This window comes from Astyanax mexicanus, chromosome 12 (genome assembly GCF_023375975.1).
Source record: "Astyanax mexicanus isolate ESR-SI-001 chromosome 12, AstMex3_surface, whole genome shotgun sequence".
Taxonomy (NCBI): domain Eukaryota; kingdom Metazoa; phylum Chordata; class Actinopteri; order Characiformes; family Acestrorhamphidae; genus Astyanax; species Astyanax mexicanus.
The window spans coordinates 31,174,352-31,194,654 of NC_064419.1; the positions used below are offsets into that span (position 1 = coordinate 31,174,352).

Consider the following 20,303-nt stretch of genomic DNA (forward strand, 5'->3'; position numbering starts at 1 on the left):
TCATGCGATTTACTCAGAGACCTGAGAGTGAATGTAAATACAACTGATTATTTGTTTTGAGCAAATAAATTAATTTGAGAGTTATAATGGAAGAATAAAACAAGGAACTCTGAAGGAGATCTTATTTTGTTTTTCCCAATATATCTCTTGCAGATGCTTTACCACACTGTAAGTTCTGCCCTTTGATTTATGCTGATGAGTGAAGACATTTCTGAGTAATTAGGCTGAGAACACAAGGTGTGATTTTGGACGTAAAGGTTCTAAGGGTTAAGTCCCAGATATTGTAAATATTTCCAGGGCATTGTTAAAGAAAGTCAACAATACAACCTACATCTATTGTTCTAAGCAGCTTGAGGCTTTTTAAACTGTGTAAATAAGTCTACAAATGAAAGAAAAATCCCCAGCTAGCTCTGTTCAGTACATCTCTTCAGCCTGAAAGCGTAGCTTCTCTTTTAAATGCGGAGATTGGGGACCTGTTCTATCCCTTAATTGATTGAAATCAATTGAAATCAACCTCACAAATAGCTAACAGCAGTAATAAATAAGGCAGACTAATGCACTCCACTCCATCTCTCGCAGGTAGCACTTGACCCGCCGCCGCACTGCTGAACCATCCATTCAGTGGAGCAGCGCATTAAAAGCTGCAGCATGCTTTTTCTTTTTTACTCGTGGTCAAGTATCACTCACTCTGCTGAGCACAGGCCAATACTCCGCCTCTGTTCACACCAGCGATGAGTGACATCCACTCAGACTTCAGCACTCTGACTGATACAGAGCTGGACCCATCCCACGAGGCCCATTAACGGCACTCAGTGCTCAATTATAATAAAGACTTTGTTAATGAAGTAATGGATTCATAATTAAGACAGGCCCTAAGAGATCATTTCTTTAAAGATTTTCAGGTTGTGATGGTCCTTTGATGCTTCTTCTGCTAATTATTATCTGCTTGTCCGTGTGACTAATGTACAATATGTTCAGTATGCAAGTTTTTTTTTATTACTTTAATATGAAAAGAATATGATCTGAGAAATTCATAATAGTTACCTAATACTTGATAGTATATTCAAATTTATTTATAGCAGACACAGAATAATTCAGAGTAGGCTATTTATTTAATATATCATAGTGAATACTGATTTATGTGTAGTAGACACTTAATAATTCATAGTTTATACTTAATAAATCATTGTTGCTACTGAATTATTCTTTGTTAGTTATAAAGAATAAAAGAGGCGTTATATTAGTGACATTATCAGCTGATAATGCACTGTAACCGAAGCTCTACATGTATTACTCTGCCACATAACGGGTAACTTAGCAACGATGCAGCGCATACAAACCAAATACAAACCAAATGCAATGTCATTAAACACCACTGGGAGCCGCTGGATCCCATAGGCACGGTGAAAAAAAAAAACGCCACGTCTCCAATAGGCAGCATAGACAAAGATGCAGTCCCACAAATAAAGAAGCCCAGCGATTCGAAAATACGCGTTATCACACACATTATCAGCCACCAATATCAGGTTAAGAGCTGTTATTATTAAAATAAAAGCTTATGTCTATATATTTTTCAGTTAATATAGGGTATTTTGAGCTGAATGTTAGGTGGACTCTTGTAATTCCGCAGGTCTTGCCGCTTAAAAAAAAAAAAAAAAAACATTTTCTTTTAGTCAAACAAGACATCCATTGATATATTGGCAGTGAATTGTCAGCACAGCCATGTGTCTAATGCATTTAATGCCACTTTTTATGCATACATGGACATGCAACAGTGCACAAACACATAACACGCGCCTGTTGGCAGCTAAGCAAACTTCATCAACAACAAACACGTCCAGGTAGATGCACCATTGAAATAGCAATGCACCAAACGGCAAGTAACACAGCCCATTTTGAGCTGCACAAGTGTACTTTTCCTGTTGTTTTGATAGCAAAGACACACTGATACTCTAAATCAAACTTTGCTTAAAGATCGCTACAAGAGCTCCCACAGTGTGTTTTGTCTCTGCAGCGTTGCATTACATGTGCATTTACCTTGAAGCCTGATTCGTTCGGTTTAATTTAATTTTGGCCAACAGGTCAGCCTCCTTCTCCATGTCTGAGAAAGAATCTGAGAAAGAATCTGAGAAAAAAAAGTTGCAGTATATATTCCTGAAAAAGAGAGGAATAAAAGACTTAAAAAAAAAAGACTCTCAGAGTATGATGAATGGTAACTGTACAGAGTTGACCCGCACACCCTTGACTTTCGTTTTGTTCTGAATGAATATTGATAGCACCTTCCCCTGAATCACTGGTTGAATTTGAATGCAGAACTTACAAAAGCTTTTCTGAAAGTGGTTGCTAACTAGACCTCCTCAATACACCCTGGATACTAGTACTGTTATTATTTTAGTACGTTTTCAGCTACAGCATAGATTACTCCAACAACTCTCAGAATACTATAATTTTAAGTATTTGCCCCCTTCAGATTTCTTTTGTTTTTGCGTTTTTATCATGCTTATTTTTATTTTATGTTTTTAGATTAACAAACACATTTTAATATCAGATACTACATGATAATTTCATTTATTAAGAGAAAAAAAAAATCAAACCAGCATGTCCCTGTGTGAAAAACAGTTTGCCCCTAAATTTAATAACTTGGCTGTACCACCCTTGGCAGCAACATCTGCAATCAAGCATTTGTGATAACTGGCAATGAGTTTTTCACATCTCACATGGAGGAATTTGGACCCACTCTTCTTTACAGAATTGTTTTAATTGAGCCAGATTATGGGTTTTTGAGCATGAACAGCCTGTTTAAGATCATGCCACAATCAAACTTGTCAATCAGATTTTGACTAGGCCACTCCAAAAAGTTCATTTTGTTTTTTAAGCCATTCAAAGGTAAACTTGCTGGTGTGCTTCGGATCATTGCCCTGCTGTAGAACCCAAGTACGCCTCAGGACAGACATTCTCCTTCATGATTTTCTGGTAGAGAACAGAATTCATGGTTCCATTAATTACATCAAGTTGTTAAGATCCTAAATCAGCAAAGCAGCCCCAGACCACCATGTTTGACTTTCAGTATGAAATTCTTTCTCAGAAATTATTTGTTGGTTTTACGCCAGATGTAAGAGGACCTGGGGATCTTGATTTAGCTAAATCATTAACACTGATGAGGCAAGTGAGGCCTGCAAATTTTTTTGATGTTGATCTTGAAGTTCCTATGTGACCTCGCGGATGAGTTGTCTATGCCCTTATGGAGTAATTTCGGAAGGCCGTTCAGTCCTGGAAAGGTTCACCACTGATCCATGTTTTCATCACGTTTTCATAATCGCTCTTACTGTGGGCCGCAGGAGTCTCAAAGAAATCATTCAAATAAATAATTTTAAACTGCTTTTTGTATTTACTCAGGCTATTTTTGTCTGATATTAAAGTTTGTTTAATAATCAGAAAAATGTATGACAAATGTATGACAAAAACTAAAGAAACCTTAAGGGGGCCCCATTTCATAGCACTGTATGTATACTGTATGTAATGTATGTATGTATTTACGCTGTTTAGGACAAGGAAGTGTTGCAAAATCTGACAAACGTATTTCTTTATGGCGTCACATTTATGTCAAAAGTCAGGGGCGCAAAAATACCAGGTGAATAAAATTAACCAGCGTGGTTTAACATTTTGCGTGTGTAAATTAACTTAAAAAAACGGTGGGATTGTGTGCGCGCTGAACAGAATATCGCTTTTGAGCTTCATTTTTCTCCTCTCAGGTGTTTTCCTCTCAAATTTACAGTTCGCCTCGCGCGCTATGCAAATTACCTTAACAAATTAGATTTTGTTTTTGCTCGAGTTTTGAAAGGGGTGGTTTTGACAGTTTGGGGGCTGGGTCAGGGTCACCTCCATCAGCGAATGCTATTGGCTGATATCTCCAGGGTTTGTGACGGACCGCCTACTAACAACAGCCGGAGGAGGGCGGAGAAAAAAGGACTGCAGGAAAGTTAGCTAGCTGGCTATGCTAACATCAATCTGACATCAAAACAACGAGCATTATCCTGCTGGAAAATGACATTTGGAAGCCCTGCTATGGGAGGCAACATATGCAACTGCAGAATGTCCTGCACAAATTGCAGATCTGTTAGTATATGTCTAGGGGTGACTGAATACCAGTTGTTGTATGCTATGACTCCCCAAATCATCATGCCAGCAGTTGGGGCAGTGTGTAGCTCTACAAAGAAAACAGCAGGATTGTAGTGCTCACCACTAATTCGCTACAAACAGAGACAGCGCTGTCTGGCTGATGGAAAGCCTAGATGGCAGGCAATTCATTGAAACGATGTTTTAGCCCAATAATATACCCTTTCTTCTAAAAGTCGGTCAACTGGACAAGATATTGTATCTTGGAGTGAATCGTAGGGGAATATCTAGTAGTGATCTCTCACCAATAGGTACACTACCCACTAGGGGTGGGCAATATTATATCGTATACAATATATCGTGACACAGAAATATCGTGATATTAAAAATCCATATCGTGATAATAGAGGTGTTCTGTCTTAAATGTAGTCTATTATTTACTGTGAAGCTTTAGGTGTATTTATTGTATAATTGTTTTAGTTTGCAGTTTATATGCATGCACTAAATATTCTGCAATATTTTTTGCTGCATTATATTATTTTATGCTATATTATTTATTTTGCCATATTATGATTATGCTGTTATACTATATACTATATACTATATTCCTAAAATTAATTAATAATTTTTCTTATATCACCAAGTATATAGTTATCGCAAAAATACCCTGAAATATTGTGATATTATTTTAGAGCCATATCGCCCACCCCTACTACCCACTACCCTATATAGACTCTTCTCAAAAATAGGGGAGCGAGGGAAGTACTTACAGAATATAGTCTTTTGTGGCAAGACCTATCCTCTCTCTCTCTTTCACTCTTCCTCTTTTTATCTCTCTGTCTATCTCTTCATCTGTCTGTCTGTAATTACATTTACACTGTTTGCACCTTTATATTGCTTTCTGGAGGTTCTGGGTGTTAAATATATTTATTTCAGTCCAGTGTTGAAAAACAAATACATTCAGAGCTGCGACAAACATACCTCTCATGTATAATAATCAACAACATCCATATTTGATACACTCATACTGAATAATTGACGTGATTCATTAAACATGAATAGCATAAAAAGTAACGTGAATTAAAAAGACAACGCAACACAAATTTGAGTGCTAACGAACGTGTCTCTCCTTTTCTTCTCTGCAGGGTGAAGCTAAAGGACGGAGTAGCGTTTTTAGGGGCGAGACCCTGTAACCCCACGCTGTGGATGGTCAGTCAGGATGTCAGGACGGAAGGTCATAAGGTCGTGACCCTGCACTGCCGGAGGAAAGAGTCCAGCTATGGACAGAGGTCAGTTTCTTCAGCATGTTTTTTTTTTATGATTTTCAACCTGGGCTTCAAGCATCTTGCTGGTTTATGGTTTGTTTTTCATATTTTCTGGGAGAGGAACGCCACCTAAAATCCAATGGTTTCCTCTCATAGCTCACTTCACCCACTTTGCCACTTTTGACCAAGCCCTGTTCAAAATTGATATTCAACAGAAAATATGGCTCCACATTTTTTTCTCCCAGAACGAGTCAAAGTCCAACAGAGGTCATGATTCAAGACCTCTTCAATCACTGAAGTTGTTGCCAAGCTAAAAATGATCTATTCTGCTTCTTTTCTTCCACTTCTTCTTTGCCCTTCTGCGTTTGGTAGGTCAGCGGCTCCGTATTCCGCGGTTGCGGCCTACAACGAGGTTTATTTGGACGAAGCGCTTGATCTGAAACGTGTTTGACTTATGCTTATCTTGTGTCACGTTAAGTCAATTCAGTTTAGCTTGTGCTAATGGCTTTATATAACAGCAACAATTGTTGAAAGTCTGCTAAAAATCTCTCTGTTGCTTAAATTTTGTGATTCACTTCACTGTTTTTTCTTTCTTCCTCGTCCTTTCTCTGTCTTCGTTTTTTTCCACTTTATGGTTGCTGAAGTTTCATATTTTTCCGGCTGCAGGAATCACAAACCTGGCTGGGTGGCTACTGTCAGTAACTAGTGGGAGGGGCGTCCTTAAGGGGGATTCTGATTCACTGTCATCGTACTTTCCTGTACTGACCATCACAGAATTTAAAGGGGCGCTCACATTGTTTGTCATTAAATTCAATTCCTAACCTAGGGCAGCTAAGGGCCCTAGATAATTAATAGGTTTGCTTGCCTTGTTGCAACAGGTCTGAACACTAACAGTTTAACACTTGTAAAGCATTATTTGCTATAGTTCAAAACGTGCCATCATATTATGGCTATTTGAAAAGAGTGGATGAGAGGGGTGAGAACTCAAGTGTTGCTAGTGCATCTAACAGCACTAACACAATAACTACATTATCGACTTATTGTTCAAAAATGCACATGACCTCAATCATTTTAACAATTGTGATCTCGTCTATTGTATTTGCACTTACTAAATGCACTTACATATATTGTGACTGTGGGCGTGGCTGCAGTGACCCGGTAGTGTGGAAACACAGTTCTGTAAGCAAGGCTCTTTTGACACGACTTAGACTAGAAAGTTGGGAGACATTTCATTAAAAAGCTGTGGCCTCAAAATAGCTGCATCTTAGCAGCCGTCATTGGGAAGGCTGCGAGTCAAAATAAAAATATAAAGAAGCGTACTTTCAGGGTACTTACATTAGCATATTTCTAGCATGCTTGTATTAGCATCATCCTCTGATCTGAGGGGGGAAAACCAGCCTCAGAAATAGTTTTGGCCATTTTCCTATCTGTGTTTATGAGCTCTTATTAATCTCATAAATAAGGAGCCGTTGCCCTGGACGAGGGGGAAAAGTCCTTTTTTGCAGTAATTAAGTGCAGAGCCACAGTCTTTTGTGCGTCGCTGTGCTTTTAATCGCATATTTCCACGGGTCAGGGAGTAGCGTTAATGAACCGGGCTCGGCTCTGACAGGTGTAATTTTACGCATTAGAGGCAGATTGTTGGAGGTCACTAAACTGGAAAGATTAAGCCGGAGCTATAAGGCAGCTCTGCTTAGCAGCGCGGGTACGAAATACACAAGTAAACATGCTTCTGAGCCGCTAAACTCTGCAGCTTTTCATCAGAACGTGAACCGAGAGAACCCTGTTCTTAGCATCAACTCATTTTCACACATTTTTTTTTCTAGTTCTTGGAAACTCAAAACTGGCCTGAATGAGAAAAATTTGTTGTATGTTATACGTCAGAAAAGGAGAAAAAAATAACACGATTCACAGTTAATTTTGGTGAAAGCTAGCAACCTTCAGTTAGCGTTAGCAGTTAGCTGCAAGCAGCCATGCTTTCTCCTTCTTTTTTTGGTATTTAGCATGTTTGTTCTGCTCTAGGAAACTCATAACTGTAGTTGTTGCATTTTTCCTCTGCTGTAGTGAAGGACCCATCTTAAATTAGCATTAGTAGTTCAGCACTTTTTAATGTTGAACATGTTTAACTCTTGTAAACTAATAACTAACATGACTGTTGCTCAAAAAAGGAGAAAAAGCACATGATTCTTCACATGAGTTTTTAATTAGCATTAGCAGTTTCTACTGGGTTTAGAACATGTTTTGCTCTTGGAAACTAACTGAACCGACTGTTGTCAAAAGTTGTTGCATGTTTTTTTTTTTTTTTAATTCTGACTCAAAATGGGTGAAAGCTAACAACCTTCAGTTAGCATTAGCAGTTAGCAGCACTGTCTCTTTGATCTTTGTCACGTCTGTTCAGCTCTTGGAAACTCAAAACTGACCTAAATGTTGTTAAAAGTTGTTGTATGGTCCTTAATAATCGTAAATGAGGGAAAATCATGTGATTCTTCATTTAGCGTGAGCATTAGCAGTTAGATGCCAGACTTTCTTTTTGATATTAAGCATGTTTGTTCTGCTCTAGGAAACTCATATCTGACCTGAATGTTTTTTAAAAGCTGTTCTATTTTGCTGTAGTGAAGGACCCATCCTAAATTAGCATTAGTGGTTCAGCACTTTCTTTTGAATGCTAACCATGTTTTAATCTTGTAAACTAATAACTGACCTGACTGTTGCTCAGAGAAGGAGAAAAAAACACGTAGTTCTCAGTCTTTAATTAGCATTAGCAGTTAGCAGCACTTTTATCTGGGTTTTGCTCTTGGAAACTTATTAAACTGACTTTTATAAAAAGTTATGTTCTTTTTAAATCAGAAAATAAGCAAAAATCTGATTCTGACTTAAAATGGGTGAAAGCTAACAACCTTCAGTTAGCATTAGCAGTTAGCAGCACTTTCTCTTTGATCTTTGTCATGCCTGTTCAGCTCTTGGAAACTCAAAACTGACCTAAATGTTGTTAGGAGTTGTTGTATGTTCCTTATACATCGGAAAATGAGGAAAAATCATGTGATTCTTAGTTAATATTGGTAAAAGCTAACAGCCGTCAGTTAGCATTAGCAGTTTGATGCCAGACGCAGCACTTTCTTTTTGATATTAAGCATGTTTGTTCTGCTCTAGGAAACTCATAACTGACCTGAATGTTTTTAAAAGCTGTTGCATTTTCCCTCTGCTGTAGTGAAGGACCCATTTTAAATGAGCATATGTGGTTCAGCACTTTCTTTTTGATGCTTTACTCTTGTAAACTAATAACTGACCTGACTGTTGCTAAGAAAAGGAGAAAAAGCACATGATTCACAGTTAATATTGCTGAAAATAACAGTGTTCAGTTAGCTTAGCAGTTAGCTGCAAGCAGCAGCTTTTCCTTTTTGATATTCCACTTTATATTTATGAAAGCTAACAACCTTCAGTTAGCATTAGCAGCACATTCTCTAATATTTATTCTTGTTTTTTTTCAGTTCTTGGCAACTTAAAACTGACCTGAATGTGTTCCTTACACATCAGAAAAAGGTGAAAAAGTACATGATTATCAGTTTAACCTTCAATTAGCATTAGCAGTTAGCAGCACTTTTTCTTTCGTATTTGGCATGTCTGGTTCAGCTTTTGGAAACTCAAAACTGACCTAAATGTTGTTAAAAGTTGTTGTAAGTTCCTTATAAATCAGAAAAAAGGAAAAAAGCACACACATCTCAGTTTGTATGGATGAAAGCCAGCAACCTTCAGTTAGCATTTGCAGTTAGCAGCAAGCAGCACTTTCTCTTTTATATCTTTCATGTCTGTTCAGCTCTTGAAAACTAAAACATTGACCCGAATGTTGTTCAAAGGTATTATGTGTTCCGTTTACATCAGAAAAGGACGAAAAAATCTCTGAAAGCCAGAAACCTTCTGTTAGTGTTAGCAGATATTTGGTTTCTTCTGCTTCTGCTTCTGCTTCTTCTTCTGCTTCTGCTTCTTCTTCTTCTTCTTCTGCTTCTTCTTCTTTTTCTGCTTCTGCTTCTTCTTCTTCTGCTTCTTCTTCTTTTTCTGCTTCTTCTTCTTCTGCTTCTTCTTCTGCTTCTTCTTTTTCTTCTTCTTCTGCTTCTTCTTTTGCTTCTTCTTTTGCTTCTTCTTCTGCTTCTTCTTTTGCTTCTTCTTCTGCTTCTTCTTCTTCTTATGCTTCTTCTGTTTCGGCTTCTTCTTCTTCTTTTGCTTCTTCTTCTGCTTCTTCTCCTTCTTCTGCTTCTTCTTCTGCTTCTTCTTCTGCTTCTTCTTCTGCTTCTTCTTCTTCTTTTGCTTCTTCTTTTGCTTCTTCTTTTGCTTCTTCTTCTGCTTCTTCTTCTGCTTCTTCTTTTGCTTCTTCTTTTTCTTCTTCTTCTTCTTTTGCTTCTTCTTCTGCTTCTTCTTTTGCTTCTTCTTCTTCTTTTTCTTCTTCTTTTTCTTCTTCTTCTTCTTCTTCTTCTTCTTCTGCTTCTTCTTCCGCTGCTTCTTCTTCTTCTTCTGCTTCTTCTGCTTCTTCTTCTTCTTCTTCTTCTGCTGCTTCTTCTTCTGCTGCTTCTTCTGCTTTTTCTTCTTCTTCTTCTTCTTCTTCTGCTTCTTCTTCTGCTGCTTCTTCTTCTTCTTCTGCTTCTTCTTCTTCTTTTGCTTCTTCTTCTTCTTCTGCTTCTTTTTCTGCTGCTTCTTCTTCTGCTTCTTATTATGGCAAGAACTGCTCAACTAAGAAATGAAGCTCAGTCAGTCTGAAGAATTACTAGAGTATCCTTAAGTGCGGTCGCAAAGACCATCAGAAACAATATGATGAAACTGGCTCTCATCAGGACCTCCCCAAGAAAGGAACAGCAAGAGCAAGAGTTTAAACAGGATAAATCCATTTAGAGCAACGCACCTCAGAAACCACAAGTTAAACGCACCTCAGATAAGATCACCTAAATGCATCACAGAGCATTTTGGTTTGTTTAACACTTTTAGGTTACTACATGATTCCTTGTGTAGTGTTTAATGTAGGGAAAAATAAAAACATTGGAATAGAAGGTGTGTACTTCTGACTGGTACTGTATGTATTATTTCATGAAATGTTGGAAGTTGAGCAGACATAACATGAAATGCAGCTCTGGAAAAAAAATAATCATTTTACCAAATTGAAATCCTCCGGAATATAATCAAGAGGAAGATGACAAGGCCACAAGGCATCAAACCAAGCTGAACTGCTTGAATTTTTGCACCAGGAGTAAAGGCATAAAGTTATCCAAAAGCAGTGTGTAAGACTGGTGGAGGAGAACATGCCAAGATCCATGAAAACTGTGATTAAAAAACAGGGTTATTCCACCAAATATTGAGTTCTTAACTCTTAAAACTTTATGAATATGAACTTGGTTTCTTTGCGTATTTTTTGTTATTTCAGTCATGTCTCATTTTCTGCAAACAAATGCTCTAAATGACAATATTTTTTATTTGGAATTTGGGAGAAATGTCGTCTGTAGTTTATAGAATAAAAATTTTACTCAAACATATACCTATAAATAGCACAATCAGAGAAACTGATTCAGAAATGAATGTGATCTCTTAATGTTTTTCACAGCTGTATATTGGTTTCATAATGTCTGTATAATAAATACAACTTAACTTATTAAATCAAACTAAACATAGGAATTAAATAGCATCTGCAAATGCTTTACTATACTCTGTTACAGTAAAGCTAAGGTCTACTAGCATTTAGATGCTATCATTAGTGGTGAAACCTAAATGTGTTCCTTAAAAAAACTAAATCTTTTAGAGTGTCTGCTTCTCCTGGCACTTTATCAAGAGCGTAATTAAAGAATGTGATTGAGCTTGTCATACAGGGCAAGTGTAGTAGTTATAAAGCGTGATCCAAAGCAGTATATCATAACTAGTGTGATAAAAGACGCAAACTCACAATTGGAAAGGTGGCACCGCTAAATTGGGAAGGTTTCCTGACAGGTGTGTCTGTGTGTGTGTTTGTTGGGTAATTATAGCATCCAGGCAGTTTTGTCTGATTTAGTAACTCTGGAAAAAACACACACACACACACAGAAAACTACTTTTATTTTCTCCTCCTTCAGATGGTTGGGAAGGCTGTTTGTTATTCATAAACTCCTACACGGTCTGCACAGGGTGAGGTTTGGAAAAGCCTTCAGCAAATAAAAGCTTGTGAAAGATTAGCCACACTGCTAATTGCTAGTGTTTCACAACTGCTTGTGCTAATAAAGCAGCGCTCCCTGGGAAATGTTTATATCTTTAGTCTGCAGCCCAAAGGTTTTTTTTTTTTTCATCTTTTATTTAATCAATATTGTTTTATTAGCCAAGCATCTATTAGATTTATCCAGCATGTTGAATGTTTATAGTTGTCTGCCCTAAAGTGCATTTTAAATCCGTATCAAACAGTGATGCTACAGCACAACTCAACCTCACTGCAACTCAAAAGCTCACCCCAACAAATTCGTATAAAGAAAAAGTCTTATAAGGCTTAGTTTAACCTATACTTAAAAAGGAATACTCCAATAGTTCAGATTAGTCCAACACATTTAATAAATATAATGGAAAATTTAGGCATTTTCATACTGAAAAAAATTGTACTTGTACACTTAAAGGAGAACTCCAGTATAAAATTCACTTTGGGTTTAGTAAATCATGATGAAGAGTACTAACCTTTGTTAAGTATCCCACTTCCTTTCCCCTGCTGCTTTCCGAGATCCAGACATTTTGTGCACAGGCTAGAATAGTTTTTAATGGGGCATATTTTGCCACTGCAGATAAATCGCTTTTTACCCGATTATCCAGGCTCAAATTAGCTCCACACCTCAATGGTAGAATCCAGAGAGCCCTGATATTTAAAATGAGGCATTAAGAACTATAAAAGTGCAGAAGAAGCTTATTAAAAACACTTTTTACAACCTGTAGCATATATTTTTAATAAAGTCTTATTCAGGCGCATGTTCATTGTCACTTATAACTTGTTAAATAAAATAGCACAAATATTAGTTTTAATGGCACAAAGAACAAAGACCTCTTTGGCACAATTTGGTGTGATTTGGCTTCTTATGCAGGGCTGTGTTACTGTACTTAACACAGGTAAGAAAATAAAGTGTTTCATTTTTCAAGAAAGGTATTCGAGCAAATGAGTTGATTTTCGCTGCACAAACACATGGAAATGTGGTTGATTAACCTCTTTCTTTTCTTCAGCATTATTAAATAGATGTTTCTTTTTGTTTACTTTTGTGTGCCATGGAGCGCTCTGTCTTCCTATTGCCAAGGGGAAGGGAGCAACATGCTCCTCTGGCGGTAAAATAAGTGTGGCTTCACTCACGTCAAACTACAGCTTTTTCAATATGTCATACTACACAAATCTTCGTCATTCATGGTGCTGAAATTCTGTTCCGATGCTGGCAATTTGTCGGTTCTGACAAAATCGTGTCAAAAAATCGGGCTGATCTGGGCATTAGTGTTTGTTGTGTATAAGTGGGCCTAATGCAGCAGTGCTGCTGGAGTTCTTAAACACCACAGTATCACTACTGGCCTGAGAATACTCTCCCAATAATATTCTATGTGCTGCATCCTGTGGGGTGGGTAGCACCCTAAAACCTCTCTGAAAAAAAAGTAAGAGACCACTTAAAAATGAAGAGTTTCTTTGATTTTACCAAATTGAAAACCTCTGAAATATAATCAAGAGGAAGGTGGATGATCACAAGCCATCAAACCAAACTGAACTGCTTAAATGTTTGCACCAGGAGTGGTAGGTAAAGTTATCTAAAAGCAGTGTGTAAGACTGGTGGAGGAGAGCATGCCAAGATGCATGAAAACTGTGATTAAAAACCAGTGTTATTCCACCAAATATTGATTTCTGAACTCTTAAAACTTGAACTACGAATATGAATATGTTTTCTTTGCATTATTTGAGGTCTGAAAGCTCTGCATCTTTCAGCCATTTCTCATTTTCTGCAAATAAATGCTCTAAATGACAATATTTTTATTTGGAATTTGGGAGAGGTGTTGTCCGTAGTTTATAGAATAAAACAACAATGTACATTTTACTGAAACATGTAGCTATATCTGTATCACAGTTTGTAAAATAATATTTTAGTAGAGGCTCACTCTGGCAAATGTTCATACAGTAAAAGCGTATTCCAACATTTATAAAAAAAAAAAAATTAAACCAGCCTTCACTGCCTTTCAGTGTAGCAGTAATCCAGAGACTTCATAAGCAGAGCAAAATGGGACAAAAATAAATGAGTAATACTACAGTCAAGAGCATGAATCATAGTAAACAAAGGAAACGACACAAAGAGCCAGAAGCAGCATCATCAGCAGCAGCAGCAGCAGCATCAGCCTTCCTGCAGAGCGACACTTACACACTGCACTGTTCACACTCACACAGACACACAGCTCAACACTGGCCTTTGAACTTGAAACTGAGCTGATGATGATGATGATGATGATGATATCAAAGAACAGATAAAGCCTTGTCACATGACATGATGCGCATGTGTGTGTGTCTGTGTGAGTATATGAGTGTGTGTGTGTGTGCGCGTTTAAAACAGTCTGTCATTGATCCGAGAGCAGAAGATCAGGACTAAATAAAGCATGTGTGCTTTAATCCGCCTCCGCCGGGACGCAGCGCTAATCTGTCCAGCTGGCTAACACTCGTGAGGGAGAGCCGGGAGGAGTGCAGCTGAGCTTTACTGTCTGTGATCCACTTCTGCTCTTTATCTCTCTTTTTTTTTTTTATCTCTCGCTCTCTTTATCTCTCTCACTGTAGCTTTATAAGCCTTTATATTCTATATGGGCAAAAGTATTGGGACACCTGCTTTCCTTTCCTTTCTTCTTTTCAAGTTTGTCCTGCATTTGTTGGAGTAATTGTCTCTACTGTCCAGGGAAGGCTTTCTGCTTGGTTTAATCACAAGAGCATTAGTGAAGTCCTTAGTAAGGAAACCTATTGCTTACCTGTTCAGAAGACAAATAGGCGAGCTCTGCACCGTCTTGTACTCCTTCTGGACTCTTAAGATTTCTTAATCTGTTAGACACAACATCTCCTCCCCCTCCATAATCCTCAGCACTGGCTCCCCTCAGGGCTGTGTGCTGAGCCCCCTCCTGTTCACACTGCTCACATATGACTGCTCACCTCTCCATCCAGGCTGTCATATTGTGAAGTTTGCGGACGACACGGCAGTGGTTGGATGCATCACGAACAGAGATGAGTCCAGCTACAGGCAGGAGGTGGAACACCTGGAGGATTGGTGCAGAGAAAACAACCTCTGCATCAATGTAAAAAAGACAAAGGAGATGATTGTGGACTTCAGAAGGGGCAAGCATGCCCACCTCCCCCTGCACATTGGAGGATCTGCGGTGGAAGTGGTTGACAGCTACAGGTACTTGGGTGTGCACCTGACCAGCAAACTCACCTGGAGCAACAACACTTCCACTCTGGTCAGGAAGGCACATCAGCGGCTCTACTTCCTCAGGAGGCTGAGACGAGCTGGACTCGGGAGCGCAGTCCTCACCTCCTTCTACAGATGTGTGGTGGAGAGCGTTGTGTGCTCCAGCATCAATGTGTGGCATGGAAGCTGCTCTGCTGCAGACAGGAAAGCACTGCAGAGGGTGGTGAAGGCTGCACAGAGGATTGTTGGAGTTAGCTTCCCCAGCACCACAGACATTTACACCTCCAGATGCAGGAAAAGGGCCACCTGCATCAGGAAGGATCCCACCCACCCAGCACACGCACTTTTTGTCCCACTCCCCTCAGGCCGGAGGCTGCGGAGCATTAAGTGCAAAACAACAAGACTCAGAAACAGCTTCATTCCGGAAGCTGTAAGACTCTTAAACTCCACTTAACAAACACACTGCACTGACACCAAGGACAAATTACTGTTTACTGTTTACAAACATGGTCACTTTACTTGCACTGAGACACTTTATCTCCACTGCTCTAATTCACATTATCATGCTGCTATAGCACACTTGCACTCTGGACTTCATGTTGCTGAACCTTTCTACTCTCTATTTATTTATTTTTTATTTTTATTCTTTGGGATATTTATCTATCTATTTTGTATATTCTATTTCTTTTATTGTATTCTTTTTTTTTATCTATATATCTATTAATAACAGCTCTTTGGGTGTAAAACTGGATCGTGAGATCACAATTTCGTTCCACCTCATGTACCACATGTGATGCGAATGACAATAAAATCTCCTTGAATCCTTGAATCCTTGAATCTCCTTGAGACGCATCGCCTATTTTCACTCAAATTTTGCTCTTGATCTGGTCATGAAGCCTTTTAGAAGGATATTTGTTCACCATTTCATCTCAGCCATCCTTCCATCCAACTCCACAATTCATCCCAAAATACTGGAGCACCCTCATGCTCCAGAGAACACGGTGCTATCATCTATATGTATACTTGGGAGTTTAAACATAGTGTATTCTATTGGCATTATTTCTCTACAGAGATTAGATGAGGATCATTTTCATTCATTTATATAAATGCCATGCCATAATGTGTTATTAAAACATAATAATGCTGTGTCTCCTACTTGGCTTGTAGCAAACTGCAAATAGGACTTTTTATGTCTTTCTTTCAACAATGGTTTTCTTCTTGCCACTCATCCACTCATAAAGGGCAAATTTGTAAGTTGTAAAGAGCACTGCTTATAGTTGTCCTGAGGACAGATTCCCCCACCTGAGCTGTGGATTTCTGCAGCTCCTCCAGAGTGACCATGGGCCTCTTGACTGCTTCTCTGAACAGTGCTCTCTTTCAATCTGTCCGTTTGAATGGACGGCCATGTCTTCGTAGGTTTGCAGTTGTAGAATATTTTTTCCTATTTTTGGATGATGGATTAAACAGTGCTTCTAGGCATGACAAAATGTGAATACAGCATCTGTATAGCATAGTATAGCTCAGTGTGTGTTTTTGCTGTAAGTAGGCAGCCAATTCAACAAAGCATATTAAATCTGTATTTAATGTTTTAAGAATTTTCACAGTACCATATAGCCATGTTTTTTTTTTATTCTCTTTACGCAGTTCTCTCTGATTATGAGCTTATATTAGACTGAGCGCAGTACGGCGCAAAGCTTTCGCAACACCAGGATGATTTCTATGGTTCTTTTGTATAAAGCCTCAAACCTTTGAACCCCTACTCTTACACCGAGTTTACTTCATTCTCTTTCACCTCAAGGCTCAGCGAGGCCTATGTTCAAAAGCCCAGGAGCATTTTCCCATTCAAAATTTAACTCCTGCATCACTCCTTCTGCCCTGATCATCTGCTCTCATTAACCACGACTGAAACACTGCTGCAACCCTCTAGAGTTTCATCACCATCTGTTTAATCCTTAAGTGAATGGAGGTAACAGCATTATGCCGTTCTATTTAAAGGAGCAAAATTCATTATATTTTCTGTACTAATTTAAATCATCAAGATGTGCCTTGAGATATTGAAGAAACATGTTGAATTTATGCATTGGTGTTCTAGTTCAACACCCCGGGATGCCAGGTATGCAACACAATAGCAGCAGACAAGGTGAACACAGCATTCTGCAACCTCTGCATCCATTTAAAAGGATCCATGACCAGAGACAGAGTGAAATGTGAGTAAATGTAGGGAATGTGTTTCATATATTGAGACAGATTAGAGTCCAGAAGGACTACAAGACAATGCAGAGCTTTCAGATTTTCTCTGGAACAGGTAAGCATTGAGCTTCAGCTAAGGTTATTAACCTTAGATACATCCTACAATATTTGAGTGCTTGCATTCATTTTCTTATTTTTATAGAAGTCAAAATTCAGGTCTATAAAATAAGATAAGATAAGATAATCCTATATTAATCCCACAATGGGGAAATTTGCAATGTTACAGCAGTACAGAGAAAAGGACAGAGAAACAGGTCAGGAAAATATATAAACAAATAATAATAAATCTATGTATACAAAAACTTACAGAAAATATATACAGATTTAAAAAATTTATATAAATACTTATAGATAGTTAACTATTTATATAGAAATGTATATATAGTAAAGGACAAGTAAACAGGCATTTTTTTGTATATTTTCCACCCCATTATTTCAAAATCCTACTGTAAAATCATTTGAAGCTAACGTGATTAATAATATAGAAATTGTTTTCAAGACATTTGTCGTGTCCTTTGATAACTTTGACTTAGATTTTCTTTGTCAAAAAGACAAAAATTGTGGTCTATTCATAATGTAAAGTTTAAAATGTAGTGGATTTGATCTGAAAACCGATGCATTTTGTTTAAGAGAATATTAAGAAAATCTTACGTCTGCACTTTTAAAATTTGACATTGTTCTATGGATAAGTGGTTGTCTTTCCGGGGTGGGGGGTTTCGCATGTACCATGTATTATGTGTGCGTTTATGCGAACCGAACCGTGATCCCCTTTACCATTACACCCCTAGTCTGTATGTAAAAACGCGATTGCATTAAAACTATAATTGGAATTAACCGAATTAATCATGAAAATCACACATAATAAAAAATTCGTTGTGAGGAAATTAATATTTGATGAAAATAAGCCTGGATTTATTCACAGTTTTCATGCATGTTGGCATGTTCTCCTCCACCAGTCTTACACACTGCTTTTGAATAACTTTATGCCACTCCTGCTGCAAAAATTCAAGGGGTTCAGCTTGGTTTGATGGCTTGTGGTCATCCATCTTCCTCTTGATTATATTCCAGAGGCTTTCAATTTGGTAAAATCAAAGAAGCTCATCATTTTTATCAATTTTATTAAAACTGACATTCAAATTAACTGAATTAATTGTGAAAATCGTCCAGCACTATTTTGTGTACTACCCCACTAAAAAAATGGCGGTGAGGATTTCCACTATTTTTGGGCTGTGGTCTTCTCCACCTGTTTCTACTTCCAGCAGTATAATATCTAAGACTTTTATCCTCACGACCTGTTTCCCCTCAGAAATGACCGCTATAATAACGGCAGTGATCCGTCTTCATAACCCCGGCCGCTACTGCTGACTCCACACGGTGGTCAGAGCCTGGCTTTACTGACCATTTTACTGCATAATAAAGCAGGACTTGCCCCGCGTCCTGTTAGCCCGCATTCTAAAAGCCCTGCCGTGATGGAGCACTCTTTCAGACGGCCAGAGCGATTTTTTACACACGTCATGCTGAAAATTCCTCAGTGTGGGCCTCCGGAGCGGTCCTGCTGTTACGAGGCTGGAGAAAAGGCACTCTGGTGATTGAAAATCCCTGAAAATGGTTCACTGTAACCTTTAAAGTGGAGTCCAGACTCGGACCTAATACATATACCCGCGATATATGAGGTATTTTTCTTTCCTCCTGACGTATAAAATGCGTCTGGGTGCTTCGGGAATCAAAGTAGACTGGGCTTTTTTGGCTGGCAAAAAAAAAAAAAATGCTGCAGTGAATCGACTTGATTCAGTAAGGAATGCCAACACAGCTGTGTGTAGGTCTAGAGGAGTGCCAGGCATATCTTAAAACTTTGTTTTCTCGCCTGATAACTTGATAAAAAAAAGTATGCCAGATCAATAAAATGTGTGAATATGATCAAGCTGCGCAGCTCTGCTCCAAATGAATATGCTAACTTTATTTCCAGTGCCAACCTTTTATGAACCATTCAGCTGAAAGCAGAGAAGAGTGAGGGCAGATGTTACTAGATGTAACTTACCCCATGAGCTTAACTTAACTGTAACGGACTGAGGTTGGCGCTCTAACAGCCACTACACATTGTGATAACTTTTAATTCGGAGATAAAAAAAAAAAGCTCATCTGTTTTCACTCAGAAAACTCGGAAAAGGTGCCCAAACACAGCAGATTACATATTTACTCACTAAATATCAGTACTTATCTTGTTTAAACAACATGGCTTTTAAATTTCATGTTCAGCTGTTTTTCTTTTGTGTTTTTAAAGATGGAGGACATGGCAGAAATAATCGTTGACTAGTCGACTAATCGAAAAATGTATACTTGTGCAATGTGCACGGCACTCCTGCATGGTTAAGATAGGATCGGGCGGCTGACTGTTGACTGTTGTCAGGGTTTTAATCAGTCAGTGGCGCACCTGTATTTCCTGTGAACAAGATAAAAACAAGCCAAATATTTACTTAAAAACACCCCTCACTTTCAGACCACTATGCCCATCAATGTAAATTTGTTTAGAAACTTCGAAAGCTACTGTAATGGCACAGGCGCAGGGCATGAAACTAGACTTTTTGTGGGGTGTAAGATAGCAACGAGCATCACAATGTGCCTTGCGCAGGAAGTACATTAGGGCCCATGTCGTGCAAGTGTAAATCATATAGAATTACAGCCAGCTTTTGTTAAATACACTGATAAATAGACGTTCGAGGGGTTACGACAGTGAGATGGGTGTGAAATAAATGACTGAGGTTTCCAGTTCGTGTACAGGGTGCTTCACTGGGGCATCCAAGGTGAATTATCTGACCATTAAGACTGTGATGACCATGACAGGCTAATAGGTACAGATGAGAAGCGCTCCCAGATGATGAACAGGTCTGAATTCACTCCAGACATCCTGGCCGAGGGCTTTAAGGACACGGCATCGATTTGTGCTTTTATTTAATTTGTCCGAAGGCCACATGGCAACATTCTGGTCTGATATTCTGTGCATCTGTAATGCTGTAGACATCATCATAATGCTGTTTAACCGTCTCCAGGCCACTGTCTATAACCTTAAAGCACCTGAGAACTTCACTTCACGTTGATTTACTCACTGCTTTGGGGTCTGAACCATTCTCTACTGGAAGAACGTAATCGCTCCAATTCATCTATAGTCTAGAATGACTGTATAGATTATTTGTATATCATGAACACATTCACTTTATCCCTCAATGACTCTATACTCAGATATATACAGGTGTTGACGGACAGTTCTGGTGGGAACAGG

At 38.5% G+C, this 20,303-nt stretch overlaps 1 protein-coding gene across 1 annotated transcript in view; it reads left to right on the forward strand.

The window, feature by feature from the left end:
• si:dkeyp-14d3.1 (transmembrane protein 132C) overlaps nucleotides 1–20,303 on the forward strand; it is a 486,063-nt gene that overhangs the window by 291,562 nt on the left and 174,198 nt on the right. Inside the window, exon 3 of the mRNA XM_022670492.2 lies at nucleotides 5,262–5,405. Coding sequence (XP_022526213.2) covers nucleotides 5,262–5,405 — 144 coding nt within the window. The remainder of the gene's footprint in view (nucleotides 1–5,261; nucleotides 5,406–20,303) is intronic.